Here is a 26,124-nt window from a genome sequence, read left to right as displayed (position 1 = left end):
CTTTTAAGGACACACTGCATTTGTTTCTTAAATTAAGTTATATGTAGCTACTGCAATGGTTCATCCCTTGAGGCTTCTTGGAAGTAAAATGTAAAGAACTGAGGGTTGTTTAGCATATTAGGAAAGTGCTTCTTGATAAAGAGAGATATGAAAATGTTTTTGAACCAAAAATCAAACTTGTTTGGACACAGTAATACAAGCCGCAAAACATAGTGTCAAGAAGGTCTTGATTGTTTTGTTATTAGTATGTTCAATTGTAAGTATGACTTTAAAGGAAGTTTTATCACTTCTGACAGAGAACTTGCCAATAGCAGGTTGAGTTTTGCTCTTCTGTTTTTCTGTTTCTTGTTTAAATTATTCCTCCGGCCTCCCTCTGTTCCACTGGTCCAACAAGATTTGATTGTTGGACCATCAGACTGAAAAAGACAAACAGTGAGTTATTAGACAATACACATATCCATTGCTGTTAACGGGTATAGTAGATGGATACACATGAAAAAAAATTCCAGTAACTGTTTTACTGTTCAAATAGGAAGACTGCATTTGCTGAATATATTTTATATTTCCGCATTCATGTAAATTTTTGAATGGAGTGTGTCAAACAGATATCCAACAGATAGTTTATCTTGACGAGAGAGCCTTTAAGCAGTGACTGCAATGAACCCTAAAAAAGAAAAATCAGCTTTCCTGGATGACATTGTGATTGCAATCTTGGTATATTTTCATTTGCATGTTAAAAATTTTCATTGTTATAGTAACTGGTGACATTATTATGTGATCACACCACGTGGATGACAAAAACGTTAAGCTTCTGGGTCACCTAACAGGTTAATCCGGCCATTCTGCATAACATCACAGTTACAGCAAGACACTCAACTCTAACTTCTCTCTGTGCTATGCAAAAACGGTGTCGAAAAATGCAGCCGCTGACCTATTTTGCACTTAGCACGCCAGTTAGTAAATCCATCTGTTTTTAAAGCAGAAAGACTCACGTGCGTGTTTTCCCCAAGTATAAAACAGCCGACAGGGGGTGCTCGCGGTAACTTCTCATTCCATCACGCTTGGTAGGGGCTCTCGGGGGATAGCCCTGCCTGGCTGCCTGTCAACCACAACCGGCTCGAAGGTAGCAAAATTGAACATATATGAATGTTATTCTGTTTTACTTGACTAACTCGTAACTTTGCCAAAGCTGGGAGTGAATGTCTTTGTGTTACAAGTTGTCTGTCGTTTGTTTACAGTTTACGTTAGCTTGCTAACAGCTAAATAGTTAGCTTCGACTGTTTAGCTTTAGCCTAGCCTCTCAAAGCCTAGCACCTTGGCTGTCAAACAGCTGTTTGCAGTAGCACCATATTCGTTACTGTGGTGGTGATGTTGAGAGATAAGCGACCGCGGCGGCTAGCCAGTGCGCCTCAAAAGGTTGTTGTTATGCCTGTTAACGTTAGCTAAAGAGCAAAGCTAGCTAGTGTGTGAGGCGTCCACTGGGTGTTATAACTGTTACAGCTCAATGTCACCAGCTTTAGATTAGCTTCATCTGTCAACAGTTTGTGCTTCAGTCAGTCGAGATCTGTGCAGAAGTATGCACCCATTTACAAACGAGTCTTATTTACTTGATAGCCGCTGTGTACTTTGAAGCACCGTTGTTAGTCATCTGATGTCAACAGTGCACTGTTCAATAGGACAGGGGGATAGAAGGTGCTTTCTACTCAGCTCGGGTCTGGCAAAATGTTCATGTTGTCTAATTGTGTAGCAAATTATTCGAGATGAGTATTAAGTATGTATAAAGGAATCTGTGTGCACTTATACTGCTAACTTTGAATAACCTGGGAAAGGCTAAACGGTTTAACTGTATTTGCATGTTGGGGTGTCAATTTACCCATAGTGCACATAGTGCAATCATCGAAAATATTGGCTCCAGTTAAGGTTCACATGCCTGGTGACTAGATTTGTGCTTCTGTTGCTCCTCATAGATATGTGGGCTTGAAATAGGTCTATGTTAAATGGTGCTCTAGGGAGGTTTTATTTTTAACGGTAAACAAAGGTTGGAGGTCAGTGGTAAAGTGTGTCACAGGGACAGAATAAGCAAGGGGAGAGGCAGAGTTACTTGTGTTTAACAAGTAGCGTTTTATATCACTTAAATTTCACTGTTCAGAGCTGAAAATGTCGCTTTGGAAATGTTTAATTTCTCATTGAGCTAAGAGCTCCAGGTGTACTTCAGTTTTGTCAATCGTTATGGATAAAATAGGCAAATTATGGTTGTATTTGTTTTTAAGAAAAAAACAATAGAAACACACAAATATTAAATTGGCAGGATTTCAATACTGTGTATAGATTGAGCAATCTCCTTGAGTAGTGTGGCAGTGTTTTGTGTTCCTATAGTACTGCCTAAAGGAGGCACATGTTTACTCTGACTTTAAACTCATTGTAGTGCAGTGGGTGGGTACAAAGTGAAGAGTGAATAGAAAGGCGTGGTAAGTGTAGGTCTAATCACCTCTTAAAATACCCTGCAAGCATAGATACAGGGGCTTGTACCTGTCAGCAACAGCAGAGCTGAGGTTAGCCCAAGGGAACAACAGTTACCCTTTGTTGTCCTTGATTGCCCCCTCACAACTTACCCTGTTGTTCTCTTTAGCAGAGTGCTGCTACTACCCTTGTTGTGGTCACAGGTTTTAATGGCCTTGGTTTGATGGGAGCATCAGAGTGATGGTCTAAGCGCTCACAGTCACAGAAGTGGGGAATGTTGCGCTGGACTGTGCACCTAGAAGGAGGGCCACGGAGAGTCAACCATGCTGCTGTGGCAGTGGGTCACAAGGTGTACTCCTTTGGAGGCTACTGCTCCGGGGAGGACTATGAGACACTTCGTCAGATTGATGTGCACGTCTTCAACACAGGTATGTGGTAAGTGTGTGTGTGTGTGTGTGTGTGTGTGTGTGTGTGTGTGTGTGTGTGTAGAGATCCATTGTTTGATTTGTAAAAGTGTTTAAGTAAAAAAAAAAAAATATTAAAGGATATTCTGGAAAAAGACTATATTGGTGTTTATGTAAAATTGATTCATGCACTTTTTTTTGTATCTTAAATGGGTGGGAAAAAAATCTATTTGACAGGCAGGACAGCACTTCTTTTTTTCCCCAGTTTATTGAGAAAGGTTAAGAAACTGTTGTAATTTGTTGAATGTGCACAACTTTACTGAAAACTCACTCAGGTTGGCGGTTAAACCCCAGCTTTTCATAGCGGTTTGCAACAATTTTTTTTTCCAGTTGTTGTTTTTCAGTTGCTATCAGACAAGCACAGCTGTTTTCTTTAAATGGGTTAAGAGAAACACCCTTAACTCATTTTGCATGGTTTTTCCCCATTGTGTGGTCAGCCACCTGCTTTAGGGTTTTACGACTTCCCAAAGTAGATGGAGCCTACCTGCTAGTGGTGTATCATGAAAAGATCTGTGGAACTAATGCTTTGAGTGTAATGGAAATGGGACCTCTTTAACTACAGTTTCCTGTCATCTTGCTTTGTCCTCCTTCCCCCATTAACCCATTTACTGCAAAGACTGATTCTAATTTTTTTCTTTTCTTGATGGTACTTTTTATTATTAAAGTGATGTGAACTGTACTGAAAGCTCACTGTGAGAGAGTTGTAGGCACGTTAACAAATTTTACATTTTTAGCTCTCAGAGCAAGAAAGATAATAAAATAAATTACTGACTACCAACCTAATTTCCATTTAAAAAAAAAAAAAAAAAAAAAATATATATATATATATATATATATATATATATATATATATATATATATATATATATATATATATATATATATATATATATATATATATATATATATATATATATATATATATATATATATATGCGCGCGCGCGAATAACTGAATTTGTAGAACTTCCTTTGTAACACAGTATCAAGTAAAATTTGTCAGGCAGCATTGTTTTTGTGTGTGTTTGTTTTTAATTGAATTTTAAAAAATGTTCTTTCATTAAGTTTTTATATTTTATTTATTTTTTAATAAAGGAAAATGTTTACTTTTTGTGCTTTTTAGTGTCATTGCGCTGGATGAAGCTGCCTCCAGTGAGGATTACAGGACTTGAACGTGCCCGTGAAGTGCCATATATGCGTTATGGCCACACAGCTGTGCTGCTGGATGATACTATCTACCTCTGGGGCGGGCGTAACGACACAGAGGGGGCCTGCAATGTGCTCTATGCTTTTGATGTCAGTAAGTAGACCCTCGTCTTACTCGTGCTGCTGAGAGTTTCAGGGTGTATTTCCTTTGAGATGAACCTGTTTGAAGTTAAAATTGTGACAACAAAAAGTAGAGGAACTGTTTTATATTAAGAAAGCTGTAGCACCTGCATGCGTGTGATAGTTTTCCATTGCATGTAACGCAAGTGCTCTGATCTCAATATTGAACAACTGCGACTGCTTCACAGATACTCACAGATGGTACACACCCAGGACTTCAGGGACTGTTCCAGGGGCGAGGGACGGCCACTCTGCCTGTGTCCTGGGAAAGGCAATGTATATATTTGGAGGATATGAGCAGCTGGTGAGTTTGATTTTTGATTTATTTTTGCTTACACAAACTTTCTCTGTGAACATTAAAAATGAATCTTTTTTTATTTATTTATTTTAGGCTGACTGTTTCTCCAATGACATCCACAAACTGGATACCACTACCATGGTTTGGTCACTAATTAATGCCAGAGTGAGTTAAAAGTCACTAGCTGTTGCTTTTCAACCGTTGTTGGTTATTCCTTGACAGTTTTTCTGTATTGAGCATTCAAAATAATTCTCCTAACAAACAAACAGGAAACCCTCTCATAAAAAACAAAGATGACACAGCTGAACATCAGCAACATAAGTTCCCTGTGGGTATATTGGCATGTTATAAAAGCAGCGCAGTGTGGAATTTCAAAGCAGCTTCCTGCTAGGCAAGTTCAAAAAGCCTCACACTGGATTATATACAGTCTCCTTTTAGCAAATACTATTTGTGTTTATGCAGTCAACATGCTCATGTGATTAAACGCTTGTAAAGTATATTTTAGTCATCATATGACGGAGTTACTGTGGAGGAAGTCAATCCATTCAGTTTTAGTTACAGCCATGTTGTCAGTAAGGAGATTGGACTGTGGTGCTTACAGATTTAGCGGTGCATGTGACTGAATAATACTTAGGATTGCATTCCTCTTTAGGAAAATGAAAACTTCTGTGCAGTTACTCACTTTGAACTTTGGGATCATTTAGCGTTTGTATTTTTACATTTGCATGTGTAAAACTCACTTTTCAGTATTGGTTCTGGTATTCTTTCAACCATGTTAAAGATTTACAAAGCCCCCCTGTCTGCATAAAGTTCATGGTTAGACATTGGCAGCACATTCCTGAAAGGAAGGCTTGTGAAAGACTTTGGCATGACTACAGGGCAGTGACATGTAAAGTGAGTCGAGGTTTGCCTCTGTTAGAGTTGGTTGCAGTATGTGAGAGCAGGTCCTGTTTCAGTCATATTTCTGGTAAAGTTCATATATCTTGATTATGATTCTGTGTCTTGCTCCCATTAAATTGTTTACACTATCCCAATGACTGGGCTGACTGGACACCACTATCCCTTTGAAAAGGGATGGTGGTGCCTGGGGGAGGTTTGGGATTCACTGTGGTTTTGTAGTTGGAAAACTGATCCACTAGATGGCAGTGTTTACCTGAAATTGCTCTGTTTTTTTCCTGGGCGAAATGCCTGAGATGGTTGATCATTTATATGGAACGAATGAGCTTCAACACTGTCCCTTATATTGAACGTAAGAGTTGTTTCTGACATGTAATGGTTTTGTTTTGAATATTAGGATTTTTTTCTTATCCCAGGGAATAAGATCTGGAATATTTTAGGAAGATGAATTCCATACCAAGGCTTATGATCAACATAACTTGATGAAATTTTAGATTTAATAAAGACAGTAAAGTTTTACCAAAAATGTTCTCAATAGCTACAACTACAGTGTCTGAGTAGACTGCTCTGTTCTCTCTTCACTAAAACTTTGAGTGTGGAAGAGTGTAACAGTAACATCGTGTGTTGTCTTTGCTCTGCAGGGAACTCCAGCACGCTGGAGAGACTTCCACTCGGCTACCATCATTGGGACAAAAATGTTCGTGTTTGGAGGAAGAGCAGATCGTCTTGGTCCCTTCCACTCCAACAATGAGGTCTACTGCAACAAGATCAGAGTATTTGACACAGAGACTAACTGCTGGCTGACCACCCCTTCAACACAGCCACTACCAGAGGGACGCAGAAGTCATTCAGCCTGTAAGGCACAAAATACACACATAAAATCGACTGTGTTATTAGACCAGTATCTGATTAAGTTCTTTTAATTTGAGTTCTGTTTGTTCCAATATATTTACAGGCTAGGTGCTAATCTTTTATATGCATCTAGATGTTGGATTAGTGAAACTGTGAGTGCTGAATGTTGGTACTGATGGGTTGATGTTAGGGCTGCACGATTAATCGTTAGAAAATCGCGATCTCGATTCATACTTATGTGCGATCTCATTTCCAAATGACAACGATTTTTAAAAAAAAAGAAAGAAAGACTACGACGATTGTACCGCATTTTGATCCGGGACGTAATCTGCATGAAAACAAGCGCTCACTCTTCCTGCTCAACAAATGACAAGGGCGGAGCCTTATACCACGTGATACAGAAGCTGTGCCGTGTGATGCTAAAATTAGCAGGGAAAAAACAACGGAGAGCACGTCAGGGATGACGAGAAAGTGACAGGAGAAAATCCGTCCCGGTCAACCACCCAAACATCAATAACGGGAACCTTATACAGCGCTTCCCTATACCCATCGAACTCCCGCAGGCACAAAGAAATTACGGAGGCTATCACTTATCACCTGACCAAAGATGTGGCTCCCATCAACACTGTGCAAAACGAGGGATTTAGGAAAACGATCAACACCCTAGACAAACGCTACACAGTGCCGTCCCGCAACTATTTTTCTATTGTTGCACTACCTGCTCTATACACGCACTGTCGAGCAACGGTGGAGACGGAATTTCAAGCAGTACAACATTTTGCGGCAACAACAAAACGTGAGACATTTGTTGTTTTTGTGTTTATTTATTGTTTTTATGTTCAGTCTCAACTGTTACGAAGTTGATGTGCAATTAATAAGTGCAATAAATATTTATACTGGAAAAGAAAATCGTGAGAGAATCGTGATCTCAATTCTAAGCCAAAAAAATCGTGATTCTCATTTTATGCAAAATCGTGCAGCCCTAGTTGATGTTGTGAGAACAATGTTGTCAAATATAATCTGCCAACGTTATTCGATTAAACAAATCAAGGTACTTTATCTGGGTCAAGTGGTTCCTTATAGTATACTTCAAATATCATTAATCTGGAATTTTTATTTATTTTTGTGAAGTTTCCTACAATGGAGAGCTGTACATATTTGGAGGATACAATTCTCATATGGAACGACACTTCAACGACCTTTGGAAATTCAATCCAGGTAAGTCTATATTTACATCATTTAGGTTTGGAAAACCTGTCCTGTTGCTGTAGAGCACTGCTACTAGAGGGTTTAATTCCTGGTAGCTTTATTTTTTAAAGAGTTCTTTAAATTCCACCCTGACTATTTACCTCAATACAAGAAGTGCAGGACTAGCTTGTGTTGACCTACTTTTCTCATTTCTTCATGCATAAATAACTGGTCCTCCTCCGCTGCATAATTGACATTTGCGTAATGGTGATTGGCTGCTTCCTTTTTCACCACAAAGTTGCTTTCTGTGTTTCATGTTTTGCAACACAGATGCTGGAATGACAGCCCATTCAGTTGCTGATGAATGTTACATGATTGCATTTCAAATTGGTTTAGGAGGTTTTCTGGAAGAAAGCCTCAGGCTCTTGTTACATGCTAAACATAGTCATTGATGAAGCAACACACCTGTGGTAAACTCGTTGATAATTTAGTGTCCTAAATGGTGTTGGATAGCACTATATTATCTGATACTGTCTTTGTGTCAGGAAATAAATGACAAAGGTAATACCAGGCACTAGCTAAAAGTCCATTGTTTTAATAAATTTATGTTTAATTGTCTCCCAACTGCCATTTCTAGTTGTAACTAGAGAAAACCATTGTGACAGCAGTTGCACATGGTGTTGAATCATATTAAAAGTAGATCATTGATGTAGTGATGTGTTGGGAAACATTGGCAGGGAATTTGGACAAGGACAGCCATAGCTGTTTTCTAAACTCTTCTCTAGTTTATTTGAGGATTTGGTCTTTTTTGTAGTGGATATGATCTTATGTGCCTGTGCTATTTAAAGCTGATTTCTTCAGTTGCCATCTAAATGTGCTCTGCAGTTCGCTAGGTGGCAGCACTTTAATTTTAGTCATAATTATCTAAGGGTCTGAATGGCCTGTTGCTATAGAGATGCAGTGATGCTGTTTGGGTCTGAGACAGTTCATCCTTATATGGAACAAGTGAGTGAGCTTCAACATCGTCGCTTACGTTGCATGCACTTCATAGAGGATTTGTTTCTATTTTTGAAATGTAAGATTTTGTGTTGAAGGTTAACCCCCCCTGTCTCTTTTTATTTTATTTCTTTATAAATATTCCTTTATCTTAGAGCCTTGTGGCTTAATATTTTTAGGAAGCTGAATAAACAGCAGGCATAGTGAGAAACTCTTCTAGTTTAGCTAGTTTGACGTAACCTCTTGTAGTTTAGATTTATTGTGCTGCAGATACATTTCCAAAGAAATCTGTCATTGTATCTATGCCCATTCTTTTTATCTATTCTTGTTTTTTTATATAAAATATAACTTTTAATATAATCAAATTCATTTTTGCCTTATGTGTACACACTAGAAAACTTCACATGGAAGAAAGTTGAACCTAAAGGGAAAGGCCCATGCCCTCGGAGGCGTCAGTGCTGTTGTATGGTTGGAGATAGAATCATCCTCTTTGGAGGAACCAGGTGAGGCACAAAATATTAGTACTTGACCTAGATTTGAACTTTAAATATTTCTTTATTTTTCAATTAAATTGTCATCATTTGTCAATCATTTGTATATTTACATCGCTGCCAAACATTTTGTGTGTGCTGTACTCATTAACTCATTCCCTAATTCAGAAAGAAATGCATGTTATCAAAGTTTGCCCAGACGTTCATGTAATGACACAATGTAATAGACACATGCATGTCAGAGTCAATATGATGGAAACTTTGTATCGATGTTAAGATTTTGAACATTTACAAAAAATCCCCCCAAAAAAACATAATCCGTTTACCTGGGTTCACCTGATAAACTCTTTGAGTTCACAAAAAGACAAAAATCTGGTCCTGTAGCCTAGCATCTGAGAAATCCTTAATAATGATGTGTACACCATCTGCGCTGGTGAAGGTTTCCAGGCAATTAGAGTCTAAAAAAAAAAAAAAAAAAAAAAATACATGTCTTACCTCTACTTCTCAAGTTCATTTCAGAAAATGTACCAAAGGACATGAAATTAAGCATGGATGGACTTCAGACGCTCAAATTTCAGTTGTTCTTTCAGGAAAAATCACAATGGCTCCTCATTGCACTAAAGATGACTGCTTAAGTGTTCTTTTGTGTCCTTGCCTTCACAGCTCTCATAAAAAACACTAAATATGGGCTCTTTGCACTCAGTTTTTCAGTGATTGTCTTTAGGTGGGTGGAGGGGGGTGGCAACTTTTTGTGCATCTGACCATTTCAGGACAGACGACAGTCTTCTCTTTTCAATATGCCAAACACAGTCTGGATCCTGTAGATTGCTGTCTACAGTAGTGATAACCAGGGGCTTCGTAGCTGGTTAGGTGCCGCTGAGGTGGTGACTTTCTTGTGATAGGCCAGTAGCCACTGGAGTAATGAGGTAGCTTACAGCATCGTCCAGGGTAGTGCATGTCCTGGGGTACTGTTATCAGCAAGACTCTGTTATCAGGAGAACTCCACTGGGATAACCTGATGGTGGGGATCACAAGGCTGTGGATAAGGCAACTTTCAGACCCTCTACGTCTACGTGCCCTGTAGTTTTTGAGCCACTGACTGTTGCTGGATGTGTTTTGTAAAGCTTCACTTGCTACCACATTGTGCTGTGCATCACACCCCAAAACGCGTATGTGTGACACACATTTCAAATAATATGCAAAAGCATAATACAGAAGAGTTGTCTCTCTAAATTTGTAATCATTAGATATTCATGTAGTACTGAGAAGCTTATAATGAAAATGACAAGCTCGGGATGAGTCTTAATTTTTGAAGGTTATCCTTTGTTTAGGTACTCACTGGGATTAGTCCAGAATGGAGTCATGATTTCCTGTTCTGAGCAGATAGGGCTGGAAAAGGGAGTGTCACTGAGCTGATGAAGGGTGCAGAGGAAGAAATCAAACACTACATAATGTCTCTGACATCCTGTTTAAAAGCCCAAGGGCACAGAGGTTAACATATTCATGAATCTATCTTTAGAGAAAAACTGCTTTGTCTATTATGTGCTTGGTGGTTCCTGTGTTCAAAGTCTGGAGAGGGGTTTTCTGTTACTGTAAAAATTGGAGCATGATCCTCACAGGCTCCAAGTAAGTTGGCCACACAGGTTCTCTTGGCCAGCATTGCTCATTATTTTGTTTTTGTTATTTTAGAGCACACTTAAGCCTCTTACACGCAGGAACTCCCATAAGCATTTGCACACAAACACCATCCAAGCAGACCTAAATTCTTTTTCGTCTTTTGACTAATAAAGTTGTAATTTTAAGATTTGAACAGTGTTTAGGCTTTGTCTTGACTTGCATTGATAAAGACTAGCCTGATCCAGTTTCATTAACTAATTACGTTTGAACAGTCCCTTTAAAACCAGCACCTCTTGTGTTTATTTTTGCACGTCCTAACAACATGAGGGCTGTTAACAGGGCTAGAAAGTTATTAGTGTCTGTCTCAATGCAGTTGACGAATGCTTGCACAGGCTGCCATGAATTATTTGTTGGACACCTTGCTTGTGTTTGTTGTGGAGCTCCTCATTTCAGTAGATCTTCTGAGGAAATTGTGTTGAAATTTATAGTCCAAATGTTGTTTTCCTGAGTTGGTTGTCCTTTCAGACTGATCTTAAACAGAACCCCTCTGATATTTATTCCTAGTTTATTTTACCTGCAGGAATTTGTTCAGAATAATTTATCACTTTAGTGAAGGACTGTTAAACCATTAGTTCAAGCATGACTGCTCTGCTTTCCAAAGGGTTGTGCTTCAGTCTTCTTGCAATATGCTAAAATGCATTTGTAAAATAAAATGTAGGAACAGCTGAATGAGACACACTGCTGTTAGCAGAACATGAAATTCCAAGTGTAAGTAAGATTTGCAGCCAACAAGCCTGGTTTACTCTAATTTGGTGCTGTTAAATTTGGATTCAGATAATCCTTTTTAAGTGGAGGATACCTCTATTTTCATACATGCTTTCACTTTGAAGGTAAATGAGCAGACTGTGTGTGTGTGAAAGACGGGCTGGGCATTAGTGGCAATGTGTTGAGTACCATTTGCGTCAGTGTAAACAGGGCTGCTGAGCTGCAGAAAGGCGCGAAAGTCTGCCCCATCTCTGATTTATGACCTTAGGGAGCATTCTTTCTCACAGAGTGCAATTTGATATACCCCCAGTGCCTCTGCTACACTCATTTACTGGGTCCTGCTCACTGCCCCACGAAGGACGACCCGTGCATGACCAACTCCACCTGTACCGACCTTCACCTATGCATACAAGCAATGAACAGTTAAACCCTGTAAATGTTTTCTTTTTTATTTCTTGCTTTTTTCTTTTCTTTTCTTTCTTTTTTTTTTTTTTTTTTTTTGTTCCCCGAGGAATGAAACGCAGCTCAAGTTGAGTTGCGTATGAAGGCAGTGCCACACAGTGCTCATGTTGTCATTGTTGGCTCTCTTCTCACTGTGTGTTTAATTTCTTACGACAAACCCAGGTTGAGCTAAATCAGGAAGCATTTTAAGCCTGAGAACAGGGCATCCTATGAGGGGCAGGAAGTGAACAAGGACATGACAGCTTGGCATGCTGGGAGCAGACAGCTCGGAATCTATGAAGGGAAATCTGGCACAGGCCTCTGAACTACTTGGACCTGATGTGCATTCATTCCAACAATGCTTTTAGGGAATGTATTTTTACCATGACGGCATTCATTCATCTTTGAATGATGACAGACTTAAGTTATCTGTGTGTTTAAATGTTAATCTGTGATTGAAGGCTTTTTGTAATTGCCTGATCCTTGTTGTCCTTTGTGCCTTTTTTAGTCCTTCAGCACCTTTTTGTGTATACTGCTGATAATTAGTTTTTTCAAAAGCAGGTATAGTTTTCATACACCTAGGATGATATTACTGTGCATAAGTAAGAGCAGGTAATACATCTGACTCTTACATATTTCAGAGATTACAGAAGCCTACTTATAATCTGTATTTACATTTACAAATCAAATACATAATGATAAATATAGTGAGTGCAACTCAAATAGTTAATAAAAAAATAATACCAGTGTCAAGATGATATCTAATAAGATGAAAGTGAGGTGTATGGTTTTTCTTCAAAAATAACTCCTTCATTAAATGAACTCTTTTGTTGATTAAGGAGAATCATGCAACTCCTGTCTTGAAACTGCTGGTCGTGTCTCCACAATTGGGTGATATTGAGCAACCTGGGATATTTTAAGGCCTTCAAAATCTAATTTTCCCATTAATTTACTTATTTGCATCTGAATGTCAATGCTTAGATATTCTACTGGCTTATGTATTTGGACACTTAGTGCCTTTTCTGGTGGTGTTTGCATTTGTCTGGATGTCTTCACATGACTTAGTGAGTCACAGCTCTTGTTGGGCTTACGTCAGCATGGTACACACACTCTGCTGTGCCAACCTTAACACATTTGTTCCATTTTGGAAATATGCAGAGTCACTTAGTACATTTAGTAAAGATGGAAAGCATGCTGACGCCATTTCTAACATTAGATGGAAAAACAAACATTTTTAATATTTCTGGCTTCTGTCGAGTCATTGCACTGGATGAGTGGGTTGAAAGCTCTAAATATAAGACTCTGGGCTTGAATTACTTGATTCTAAAACTCAAACAGATCTGAGTCGTCTGATCTCCGCTGAGAGTGAATTGCTGCTTTACGTAATTAGCAAGCGGGAGACCACATAGCAGGTAATCTTGCTGGTAGCCAAAACATTCCAGCTCCAAACCTCTAGTTTAAGCTACCAAAATCTCACTGGGATATTTAATCTGTGTGGAATTTAACAGCTCATTATAAAACTGCAATGTGCTGAGCCAGAGAAGTTCTGCAAAGTCCAGGGGTTTTTGTTTAGCAGTCCAGGAAGGTCAGAAGCCTGGTGCCTCTATATCTCGCACACGGCTGAATTGCGCCTTTATCAATAGCTGAAGTGGCAGCTGTTACAATAGACCATCTGGTTAAAACGTGACTTGTTATCACCCTGGAACCTGCCTGTCTAAATGTTAGACTCAACACAGCATGGGAATGAGAAATGATAGTCCTCTTGCCGGGTATTATACCAAAACTAAAAAACTCTGCTTGAAACTTTAATATTTTTAGCTTCATTAGGCTTGCTACAACGCCAACTCAATATCTTAGATCTGCCACAGTGGAAATCGACTCTATAGATGCACGCCTGTCAGCACAACAGATTTTGATACCACACATGTTGTCTTTTGGCCTTTGGTGTCAAAGGGTACCCTGCAGAAGTTTCCTTTATTATTTGTCTGTGTGTGTTTAGTATTCCTGAGATAAAACCTGTCAAACAGCGAACGTGACCCCATCAGGATATGGGGCATACCGCGCGTGGCAGGACAAGACCTTGGGGGAGCTCAGCTACACTGTGATTTACTCTTCAAAGACAAGCTCATGATAGTATTTCATCTGCATCTTAACCCTCCTTAACCTGCTAACGGTCTGTATACATTATGGTGTCGTAGGGGTTGAGTGTTGCACAGCAGCTCAAATAAACAGCCTTACACAGATGATGCATTGTGATGCTGTTGTCCATGTCAGTAGACATTTCTAAATAGTAGTATTTTTGAGTTAGTGCTGTCATTACAACTAAAACACCTCTGTGCTTTTTGGATTAGTAGAATAATGCAACACTAGCCGATTTCACGCATGCACAACATCCCTTAAATTTAGACATTAGAAGACGAGCTTGCACGTATGTCTGCATCTGAAATTTAAATGCTCTGTGTAAGTCTCTGCAGCCTAGTACAATGTCTGTTTGACAACACGGATTTACACTCATGTGAGAGTGGTGCTGGGAGGAGGCCAGGGAATTCACTCGACAAGTGTTACTTGCCTCCTGCACACACTACTCGGGCAGGTCTGAAGCAGGGTATCTCCTGCCATGTGCTACATGTGAGGGGAAAAGACAACTCTGGACTGTGATCCTCCTTACATTGTCTGGAGTTTGTGCTGAAGCTGTTTAAGTAGTAAATTACAAGAAAAGCCCACCAGTCAACTTGTGTAACAGGATAATGTCTGATGTTTTAATCAGCAAGTCGTGTTTTAAACAGTGCTGCTTTACATTAAAATTGATATTTCTGGAAAATGATGGAGTACTCTTATAGCAGTACTATAAGAACTAATTGCTCAAGCAGTGCACTGATGGAAAGTTAACCAGTGAGCTAATACATGTTATAATGATCTATGAGAACTGTGTTTATTAGTATGTAAATGGCAGTGTATCAAAATCAACCAAATAACCTATTTTTCCAAAATGAATCTGGCAGTTAAACATTTGGCAAACCCTTTGAGAACCAGTTATGTTGAGAGCTGTGAGAAATGTTTTTTTTTTTTTTTTTTTTTTTTAAATCACCCTAATTTTTCTAGGTAGCTAGGTTGATAAGAACCCGTCCTGGGACCAAGGAACCAAATTACTAACCACTCTGGCTTTGCAGTGCCTTTAAGTATTATCACTAAGTGCAATTATATTTTATCTAGAGAGACTGAAATTTGAGTTGCATGCTTCATTAGGGGTTGGCATCTCTTCTTTCTAATCTAAAGTCAGTTATTTGTCTCACTGGGAGCCAGCTACAGGTTGTATCTCACCCTCTGCATGGGGTATAGGTCTGGGCAGCTCTATGTCTAATCCACTGTCCAGCCACTGCCCAGGAGGGGGCACAGATAGCTGGGTAAGACGAGTTGAGACAGCAGAGATTAAGCCAAAAGCATTGAATAGAAATCTATTGAGCAGTGATAACCAAGACCATTACAAACTCTTGCTGGAATCTTAACAATCCTTTAAATTCCTATTGGATAATGTCTATATAGATTGTTTCATTACATTTTAAATGCTTTTGCTTTTTACCTTGGCTAAAGTTAATAGACATGACCAAGCATTGTCTATACTCTTAATGTATTGAATTTTAATAATTTTTAGCTTGTACTGTTGTCTGAATGACAGTAACAGTTAAAGCTTCTTTTTTTTAAATTCTTTTCTTTTTCTTTTTTTAATTTTTTTTTTTTTTTTTTAACAAATATAACCTACCAGTCAGGACCTGGGTTGCCCATCATATCAGAAGTAATTTTAAAATGTTGAAAGCGCATCACAAACTGTTCTCGCTGCTTTCATGTGTTTTCACTCAAGGTGTTTCAGCAATAATGTGTAAGTCTGGCTCTCCTGATAAAGTCCTCTACAGGAAGTTGTAGTGCATGATGAGTTCCTGTGAGTTAGATGGTTCTGATGGACCAAAGTTCAATAGGAAGTGGAGAAAGGAAAGGGATGCAGATCATATCATTCCCAAGAATGAGGATATGCCCAATGAAGCCACTTAAAACATGCTTACGACAGGTCAGGTTCCAGGTATATTGTTGACTCTATTTGTTTTGAGATAGCAGAGGTGTCATGAATAGAATTTATATCAGATCCAAATCTTTTCTTCGCCACTTCGTTTTCAGTGTTGGTTCTGAAAGTAAGTTGCAAAAATTGTGGGCAATTAACTTCTTCGACACTTTGAAATAGTCCTCGGCTCTTTGGTGTCTCTTCATTAGTTTTAGGACTGTAGCTCAACTCTTTGTTCTACACTTTTGAAACCTTGGTGTGTAAGATAATGAAGTGGAGCAGGTAGTGCATTGCTAGAGAGGACTGGCAATTGGGTGATTAGACGCCCTCATTGAGTGTTGTTTGAAATAGCACTCAGTGTTGTTTTAGTGGGGGGGCGGCATCACTCAGGCCTCATTCAGACTGGGAACCACTATGCTGTAGGGGGAGGAGCACTTTCACACATAGTGATACTTTGCTGATCAAGTAACAAAGTGGCCCATCAAACACCAGGATGCCACATAAAGTCACACACTGTGACTTTCCCGTTTCCGAATAGTGCGTCAGACAGCCATTATTGCCGCTGCCTCCATAGTCTGCTTCAGCCCTTTTTCTTTGTTGTGACCCATAAAGTATTACCATTCCCTAATTTTCTGCTGAATTTCACACCCTGACTTGCATTATCCACAACCATCCAAAGAAGCCATATCCCAGTGGATGCAATCTTCATCTCTGTGGTTGCTCGTGTTAAAACATTCCCTTATCTGTACTCTTTCACGCGTCAGCATCCAAGGCCGATACCCTCCCTACGGGTTTACACAGTAGTTCACAGCTACTGCGGGGTGCTCTTTAGATAGAGATGTTGCTTTTCATTACTTCTGTTGTGTAGCCAGGTTGCTGATATTTGTCCATTCCACACATGTGGTATCTAAAACTCCCAAGTAGCTGAATATTTCTATATCATACTGTTTCTTACGTTAAACAAATGCTGTTAGCTGGCTTAACTTGAGAATGATGCACTTAAAAAAACAGGAAACTGTTGACTGAATAAGGCAATGCCACCCAACAGCATGGTTGGTTTTTTTTTAGGATGTTTGGGGGTAAAAAAGAAAAAACAAACAACAAACAGCTGTAAGACTGATTTAATCAGTCATATCGAAGCCATTTGTTTGGTTAAAATTAATCATCAATACTAATTCTCACATGAGGGATGTTTGTGCTAATTTAATTCCGGTGGTAGTTTTAAAGTTTCAGGTAACTCACATGTGTGTCATACATTAAAGAGTGAGTGTTTCTCACCACTATTGAAATGTACCCTTTCAATCACCACAGTAATGTTAGAGCTTGGGTGAGTATTCTGATAAAGGCTCCCACTTTAAGCCCGGGTGGGTCACCTCCTGGGGGGCGGGGGGCGTAATGACTTCCCCAGCTGGCCCCCTGGGACGACGGAGCTCGTGCTCTGCATCTCTCCTGGCTGCTTTAAGCCACCGCCGTGTTTGTTTAGGGAAGATTAGCAACGTAAAACCCTTACAACATCCTGAACACGGAGCGAAAGGAAGATGCGATGGAGAAGACAGCAGGAAAGGGTGAGAGAGATTGATGGGTGGTGACGAGACGGTGCATTGAGATCAGCAAGAGGATGGTTCAGGGCAAGAATGAAAGATGAAGAGAGTGATGAAAATCGTAAATGCAAAAAAACTGCAACAAATCTGTTGCCAACAATTTTATTTTATTTTTTTCTTCCTGTGGTAATGTCTGGGTTGTTTGGACACATGCCAATCACTAGCTGGTCCAAAAAGCATCTTGATTTTACTCTTAAGACTTGGCTTCTGCATTTCACACTTTCTCCTTAATGGTTCCATAGAACGCAAACGGCTTGGTGAATTTAAATGTAAAATGTAGTTTTATCTTCTAGATGAGTTTTATTGTTACATTATGAATATAAAGCAGTCGTGTGCACCGTGCATTTGGAAAGCTATATGTACTACCTTGCTATATGTGCGAATAAATCTGAACTGACAGGCTACATTACCTAAAAAAAGTAATTAAAAGAATGGTTTAACAGGTATATAGTTTGGGCTTGTTCAGCTGTGGTGCACCAGGTGTCACAGGTGTATGTGCTTAACTGTGGCAGGAAACAGATGTGCAGTGATATCTATGGCTGCTCAGGTCTGGGAGACTATCAGCATTGGCCAGTCTGTCTTACAAGACTGCTCCACTTCCTGTGGACCTAAATCATGCAACCCATGATAAGGAGAGCTGTGTGATAGCTCTTATTTAGGACAGTCTGTGGCTCCCTGATTATGGTCCCAACTGATTCATGTAATAAGATAAATAACTGAGAGTCCAATGCTGGAATTCTAGTGTGTGTGTGTGTCGCATTAAGTAGTTGAGTAATGCTTACGGTCTTTGTAAGCTGTGTGAATTGTGCTCATGAAAACAGGAAGTTTATAGAATCACTCTAACCCTATTACTTTTCTCTTTACAGCCCCTGTCCAGAGCAAGGAATGGGAGATGAATTTAACCTCATGGATCATTCAGACCTGTATATCTTAGACTTCAGTAAGTACTCTTGTCTTTATTGGTATCTCTCTTAGGATTCTGTGTTGTTGCAGATAATGCACCCCCCAAGCAATTTTTGACTCAATGACATAAAGAAAACATTAGGATGATCTCAAAGGAGTCACCAGAATCGATGAACTGTGTTATAATCTGAACCTGCACCTTCATGGTTTAGATGTCATACCTATTTTACTGCTTTAGTTCAGTCCTGCTGCTTTAATAGTGAATTATCTCACAAAATCCACTGTACTGCTTCTCAACAAAGGAGTTGGCAGCAACTGGCTGGTAAAGTGCAGTTCTGCAGCTAAAAAGACAGTAGGTGGTCTCCACTAACTGTTACGAGAGTTAAATTTACAAGCCTGGCTGCACGCTTCCAGAGTCTTTACCATTATGAGTACTTGCTGAGCTAAGGGTTTGTGAATTTTATTCATTTACTTAAACAAAAATCCTACAAACATATTTTGACATTTTTTTTATATTATACATATCAAAGCAGCTCAACAAAATAAAAGTTAAAAAAAAGGCAGATGTTGTAATTAAGACTGTTTTACCTGTTCAACTGATATTCATCCATTTATTTCAGCTAATTATAGATTAATTAAACCAAAATACGGTTTGTCATATGTGAACGAGATACGATGAAGAGTTAAGGACATAAAATCCCGGGTTTTCTCTCATTACCCACTCTCGTGTGTACAGGGACATCTCTGCCAGACAGCTGTTCGGATTGATTTGTGATGCGTTAATTAAGTACAACATTAATTAGAGCCCTACGGTTTTTTCCAGTTGAAGCTGCTGCAGTTAACATCTTTTCTGGCATAAACTTTGCCATATGGCCAAAAACTCAAATTCAGACTTGAGTACAAACAGAAGCCAATGCTGGTCAATAACTGTTGTGAATTGTACAGGAAATGTTTGTCAGGCAGCCCACCGATAACTTAAAAGGGAATTATATTGACTTTTCTGTTAAGATGTCAGAAAAGCAAGCTAAACAAATGATTGTTTTTAAAATAAGATTTGGGATGGGTTTTTTTTCCCCTTCTCTGTAATAAATTATGAAATGACTGCTTTATTTTTGACCAGACCTAGTATGCTTGGCCTTGGCTCTGCACGGTGCTGTCAAATGCGGCACTTCCGTCTCTTGGACTACCAAATATGGCAATATCCTGCCTGCACTGGGGTAGCCTGTAATGCTGTCAGGTCACAGTTAGGGTTTGTGTAGGTGGGCTTACACAGGGACCTTATGGGACTGGCAGTACCCAATGACAACCCCCGTGGCCTACGCTTCCTCGTGCCAGTCACGTGTGCCTTCACACTGTTTATCACTGAACATATGGTGGAACAGCCTTTGCCGATGATAGTAAATGAGAGGGAGTTTGTACGTATTATTAGAAATCTGGCTTTTAATAAGATGATTTGTGTACTGAAGTGACTTCCACACTCACGTCATCATGTCCTGCTTGTTCTCATACGTGAACACTTGCTTTATTTATTTATTTATTTTTTCCAGCTATTGATTATTTTTGCACCCTTCCATCTACAGATTCTTTAGATCTGACCTTCCTGGCTCAATTTTGAATTCCCACAGCTGAAATTGATATTAATAGCTTGAGTATGATTAGTGCCACTGATCATCCTATGACTCACTCCACTCTCTTTTCAGGCCCTAATTTGAAGACTTTATGCAAAATAGCTGTCATTCAGTACAGTCTGGAGCAGTCGGGACTCCCACATGATATCAGGTCAGATGAGCATCCTCCTCTCAAACATTAGCACTGTTTTGTCATAGAGCTGACATATTGTTGTTCGTGCTGTTTTTATTATGCCAGTCATTGTTGCCACTACTCAGCCTCTCTCTAATTAGGTTGTTTTTCAAAAGAGGCAAATTATGATTCATTATCCTTCATTTAACTAGTGGCAAGTTTTACTCTGGCTTTTGTCTGACTTGGCTTAGGTCCTCGCATGTAGAAATCATAATTATAGATCTAAATGCATAAAGGTTCGGGTACAGAAGTCAGACAGCCAGGAACCATTTGTATAGTGCTGCTTTCAGTTGCTTCATTGTCTGTGATCACATGTACAGCTTGTATAAGATCCTTCCCTGTGATGCAGAGGAAAGGCCAAAATACAAATGCAGTACATGGTGTGCAGAGAGTACCTATTCAGCCTTTAAAGAACTGAAATTAACCCTAAAGTGGACTACAAAAAGTAATTTCACTACTTTATCCTTGGAAATTAAATATAACAAAATCTTAATGCTAAAACTTTATATCTTTGAGATGATTAACAGTCATTAAACAACTTCAGGTGTGGTTACAAAGTAGCAACATAAACTAATCAAGTGAAAAGTTGGCTTTGTCTTAAATTACTTCTTGTCCACCTGAAAAGTTTTGAAATGGTTTAGGGTTGCTTAAAATTAATTAATTAATTTAAAAAAAAAGAAGCTTTATTTTTGGTTCCCCCCTCCCACCGTATGCGCCATGTTTGACTTGGTGATATATAGGAACGTCATAGCTACACCACACTGCTCATGGAGATCATGACAGGATGAAATGCTATCGCAGTTCTTCTAGTTGAATATCCTGCACAGGAGTTGGCACACAAGTGTGTAAAAAGTCTTTTTTTTCCCCCTCAGCATTTTGAATTAATAACGCATAATTTTCCCGTCTTACTGACTGATATCAAATTGTTTTGACACATGACTTGATGCAAGAGACTCAATTTTGACAACGCCACTTTGATTTGTTGTGAGGTTGTAATGACAGGTTTGGGAAGTTTTGATAGCTGCGTTTAAGCCCATGTTTAATGCGGTAAGATGCATTAAAATAGACTAGCTGTCAGAAAGTGTGTATATATAAATTGCAGAAAAGCAATTTAAAGTACATTACTGTTCCCCTAAAACCTTAATTCATAGATTTGGTCAAGCTGATGGAGATCATTAGGAAAGGTGTTTGTCTAAAATTGAGGACTTCCACTAAGGGGATTTTTGTTACACGTGGACCCCCTGGAACCTGATACTAATTACTCCTCTTAGTCTCTCATTTCTCTTGCACCGTCACTGCCACCTTGCATGTTCCCCACTTTGGTGTTTGCAGTTGTGTTTCTAACCTTTTAGAGGGTTTTCAGTTGGGGTCACAAGACTTTGGTTAACTCCTTTTGCCCCTCAGTGGCATCTCCAGGTCCTGTGCCAATCTCCCCTCTTAAACACACACGTGCACAACAAAAAAACGAACAAAGCCGTTTGATAGGGAGTGAGTGTGAAACCAGACCCAGTGATAACAATCTGGAGCTCAACCTCTGACCTGTCATCAGGTCAGCACTAGACCCTGTTGTCAGCTCCTGCTCCTGATGCTCATGTTACAGCGGGGGCCACGATGTAGCCCCTCACGTGGGTAAGGTGGGGTCAGGGGTCCAAATATAAACTACTTGATTTAAAATATAAAAGGATTCTGCAAATATAAAATTGTAGACAGCTTAGCATAAGGCTCAAAACTGCCCATTTCAGTTATTTTAATGACTGAACTATAAAATTGTGAGTTAAAGAAGCTTAAAAGCAAAAAAATTAAATCCAGTATGAACATCATGCCTATTCATATTTGGCACTAATAACTTTGGGTTTTGCACTGGTGCACTTTAAAATCAAATTAATTGTTTGCTGGTGATTACTAAAGCTTTTTTGTTTGTTTTTTTTGTTTGTTTTTTTTTCTTTAACGTCAGGTGGGAACTGGCAGCCATGACAACCAACAGCAACATCAGTAGGCCCATCTTCTCCTCCCATGGATGAAGAAGCTTAAAAGTGAAGCAGAACCCAGACTCTGTTTCAGGACACTGGGCTTTTATCTTTCTAATCGAGGATGGTTTTTGTATAGTCTGGATCCGATTTATTTTACACATTCTACAAGTGGAAACTTTTACTGACCAAAACATCCCGTGTGAGACTCCCTTGGACACCATCGGCTTTGCCCTGTCTGGGGATATTTTAGCCCTTAAGATGGAAATCGTTGATGCCTGTTCACCTTTTTTCTCTTCTTTCTAGCCTCTCTAGAAATTCAATCAGCCTATGATAATCATAGACTTCTAATGTTAAGCACAGGAAGAGACAAGAACTTCAGCCAAAGGTTTTGAGAGCTAACCTCTTTGAGGATTGTCATCCAGATGTCACACTCATACAAATGTGAACCTTCTGTTTCAAATGCAAATGGTTATTTCACTTGCAGCGTTCCCTTACTTAGCCATGTGCAACTATCAGGTTCATGGGCAGATAGAGCTGGTGCATGTTGAATGAAAGGAGAAGATTCTTTACCACAATATTGGAATATGATCATTACAAAATAAGCTGGTTTTCAATGTTTTGCCATTTCCCTTCGTTGTAATTCTGTCAGTACCCTACTTAAGTGGCTACAAGGTGATTTGCAAGGCAGCCAATGAAAATGTCTGCTTTGTAGAGTGGAGCGTGTCTATCTCCCTGAACTGCATGCATCATTGGGCCTTTAAGATTTCCCATACATTGAATCACTAAAGGAGGTGTTTTGCAGGGAGGTATTTGTGTTCTAAGAAATGCTGTAGTTTCACTAAAGGGTTCACCTGCCACCCCCCTTGAATATGCTTTACAGTGCCAAACGTGGAAGGGAATCTTGATGCAAAGTGTGAGTGTAAGCTAGTGGTCCTCGCCCACCTCATTTAGTTTACTTGTTGTTGAGGAGGTCACCTGATATGCATAGTGTAGTTTCTTTTTAGAGACAATCCCATAGTTTAACGATGTGACCCTCTTATGTTTGTGCATAATGACAGGCAAAATTGTAGATGTTTTAAATGCACAATGGCTGTTAACAGATTACATGCCACACTGCTTGAAAATGACTTGGAAATTCTCAAATTGGACATTTATTTAGGTTGTGGGTTTTTACATTTTATCTGACTTTTCAAAACGTGATTGGTGATGGGCTTTTATTTCTTAAAACAAAATAAATAAATAATCACAGCTTCACCCACATTAGTGAATGAGCAAGGCTGTTTCATTTTTTTAATATATATTGTCAACAAATTCCCTATAAAGACCAAAACAAGCTGTGTGTCTGTGCAAAGCCTTTGTTTCCACTGCATGCTCAGTAAACCCACATGGCCATGATGGTTCTGTCACTGATACACAGATATAAATTTTGTAGGTTGGGTGATTTTTATTTTATTTTTTTGACAACAGTAGTGTCTCAGGCTTTGGATACACAGACAATCTTTGATTAAAATTTAATACATATTTTTGGTTTTGGCCTTTGTTGACAACATCAGACTTAATGAGCATAAATTCATAGGTGATAAAGTTATTTTAACTTTAATCTGGTCCTGGGAAGGAAATGCCTGAGCTAAGGTGGGATTGGAAGCTGTAGCCACACACTCGTGAGGATGTTTTAAGTGCCGGTCCTTGGGACCAAGTGTTCTGTTGCCTTCAGTCTCTGATTAGCTGGTCGACATTTAAAAAACCAGCAGGGCTCTGGGTCCCAAATATTAGCGTTTAATAACCTACATCCTAAATATTTACAACTGTGTCATATAAAGCAGTGTTTTTAAAAAACAAAACCCCCCAATCTTAAACATTTAAGTAGCCAGATAAGTGCACTATAGCCATGGGACGTTTGACCTGACAGAGAGGAGATATGTTGATGCTGCGTTTGCCTAAACAGACTTCAAAGTTTGGGGCATTTGGTTGCCCTAACCCCTTTACAGACCTGTGGTGCCACTGAGACTCGGTGACTCTTAGCCCCTGCACACGCATGCATATTGACACACTCTTGATATTCCTCAGATATTTCTTTCATTTGTTTTGTGTAAAGTTTACGGGTGACATTTTTAGTAAGGACCTAAAATTAAAGTAAATTGCACCATAGTGGGATTAAAAAAAAAAAAGTACCTGCATAACTTTCCTAGATAATAGCCACTCTCTTTCCTCCACATAATGAAGTGTCCTGCTCCACCACCCAAATATTTTAGCGTCACATGTTTAATTGGTTAGCGTCATTTTACTTTGAGTTGGATTTACAAATGAGTGATAAGCTTCACGTGGTTGCGCCTGCTTTACCGTCTTTTGTGTCGCGGACAGAACCACGATAAAGAGATTGTATGCAGAAAATGTTTTCATACCAGTAAGTATATCTTGAAAAGTTGTTTAATTCAAAAGCAACATGGTTTTAAAAACAGAACAAACTCTGGAGTGTGTTTGGATTCCTTTTACGACTGTGTGGGCTCCTGTTGCTGATTTGTTTTTATATATAATTTTTTTTTTTTTTTTTTTTTTTTTTTAGTGGGTCTCTGTATCTGGCAAAGTTGGTCAGGACTTCCTGTGCAATATGCTTTATAACTGTGTCAATAAATCTGAGACAGTCAAAGTGGTTACTCTTTGTATCCATTGATTTCTAAAAGTGTCCAGAGTTGTTGTCATTCATTCATATACTGCTCTGTGGCAAAGGTGTACTGTACACCCTTTTAATTCTAAGGTTTTACCCATCAGGACCCAACAAACCATTTGGTTCTTAGCAGGTCTTAAAATTGAGTAAATGCAACCTCAGATGAACAACAAAACATGACGCATTATCCTCCGTTCACCAAAAACTGAGCCAAAATTCCCCTCCACCACCGCGCTTGACAGCTGATAAGGTGTTTATGCTGATATGTCGTGTTTGGTGTTGGCCAAAACATTAGTTTCTGAGCATTGCCCGATCTGACCTTGGGGTAAATTTGCTAAGGTGTCCATTTCTTGGCAACTGAATGTTTTTCATTTGTGAAAACATTCACACTGATGTGCTGCTTTAATGCTGCAGACCAGCGAGCTATCAAAACATTTGCTTTTATTGAGGTGCTCACACTTCAGCGGCACCTGGCTGCTACATACTGTTTTAATTAAGGCTCCTGTTGATTTTTGAACTTTGACTTTAGCAGGTTTTAGTTACATATGTTGCATCTGTGTTTTTAAATGTCTTCCCTCATACAAATATTAGACTTAAGAGATGGTTACTTTTTTTCACATCACTGCACATATTGTGCCATAGGACTATAATAACGTGCCCTTTATGCTTAAACTTTGTTACATCTCAAGGCCAGTATTTGGCATGTGGCAAGCTGCATGATGCAAACATGTGATCTAAGGCCCTCACCACCTTTGTTAACCCAAGACACTGATTTTTGGGGGCCTGTTTCAGGCAGAGTGGACAATTTTGTCTTTTGAGATCACAGGATGAAGTGAATTTAAATTTACTGTTGAAAGAAAACAATCTTTTGTTTCTGACCACTTCTCTGCACCAACAGTCCTTTGTCAAAGGAATGGATTTGATCACTAAATAATGAGCATTTCCACTCACTGGAAGGCAGAGCCATGTGTGTCCAGGTTCCACCTCTTCGCTCTACAGACTGATAACTCCCCTTTGAGCTACTGTATATGGTACTTAATAGTTAGCAGGACTTTGAAGCCTCCACTTCTATATTTTCTGTTTCCTGCTTAAAAACCATCCAGCCTGTCTGAGACCCCTCACCGTCTACTCGACTGGGTTACAGCCTAACCCGCTCCCCCCGCACCAGTCTGCAGACTAATGGATTGTGTGTGGTTGCTTTTTTGGTTTGCATAAAATAAAGCATCTTGCACTGAACCTCAGCACCAAGCTCTGCCCCTGCTACCAGTGGTGTCCTGGCAGTTTGTTCCTGTCTGTCACCAGCCCCCTGCTATAAAGCCAGTGTTATCTTCAGTGTT

General features: G+C 39.3%; 1 protein-coding gene across 3 annotated transcripts; it reads left to right on the top strand.

The window, feature by feature from the left end:
- The first annotated feature begins 1,014 nt into the window (after positions 1–1,014).
- Positions 1,015–24,776, top strand: klhdc3 (kelch domain containing 3). Of its 3 annotated transcripts, none has more exons than XM_084948556.1 (11): positions 1,015–1,123; positions 2,630–2,888; positions 4,047–4,223; positions 4,438–4,553; positions 4,641–4,712; positions 6,086–6,299; positions 7,428–7,514; positions 8,875–8,983; positions 18,316–18,389; positions 20,053–20,131; positions 22,107–24,776. In XM_084948556.1, exons 2-11 carry the CDS (start codon positions 2,735–2,737, stop codon positions 22,171–22,173), a joined length of 1,149 nt encoding a protein of 382 aa, XP_084804682.1. In that variant the 5' UTR covers positions 1,015–1,123; positions 2,630–2,734; the 3' UTR covers positions 22,174–24,776. The 3 variants fall into 3 exon arrangements, with proteins under 3 accessions (XP_084804682.1, XP_084804685.1, XP_084804683.1); XM_084948557.1 differs by having other exon boundaries at positions 1,020–1,123; positions 2,633–2,888; XM_084948559.1 differs by lacking the exons at positions 8,875–8,983; positions 18,316–18,389; positions 20,053–20,131; positions 22,107–24,776 and adding an exon at positions 7,815–8,868.
- The last annotated feature ends 1,348 nt before the right edge of the window (positions 24,777–26,124 follow it).

The sequence above is a fragment of the Perissodus microlepis genome, chromosome 13 (genome assembly GCF_051167445.1).
Source record: "Perissodus microlepis isolate ML-2025 ecotype Zambia chromosome 13, ASM5116744v1, whole genome shotgun sequence".
In the NCBI taxonomy this organism is placed as follows: Eukaryota; Metazoa; Chordata; class Actinopteri; order Cichliformes; family Cichlidae; genus Perissodus; species Perissodus microlepis.
This window is presented reverse-complemented; position numbering and strand designations above follow the sequence as displayed.

Coding starts and splice junctions, on each gene's coding strand:
- klhdc3 (XM_084948556.1), top strand. CDS start 2,735: ATGTTGCGCTGGACTGTGCACCTAGAAGGAGGGCCACGGAGAGTCAAC. Junction 4,224..4,437: donor GCTCTATGCTTTTGATGTCA/GTAAGTAGACCC, acceptor ACTGCTTCACAG/ATACTCACAGATGGTACACA. Junction 7,515..8,874: donor CCTTTGGAAATTCAATCCAG/GTAAGTCTATAT, acceptor TGTACACACTAG/AAAACTTCACATGGAAGAAA.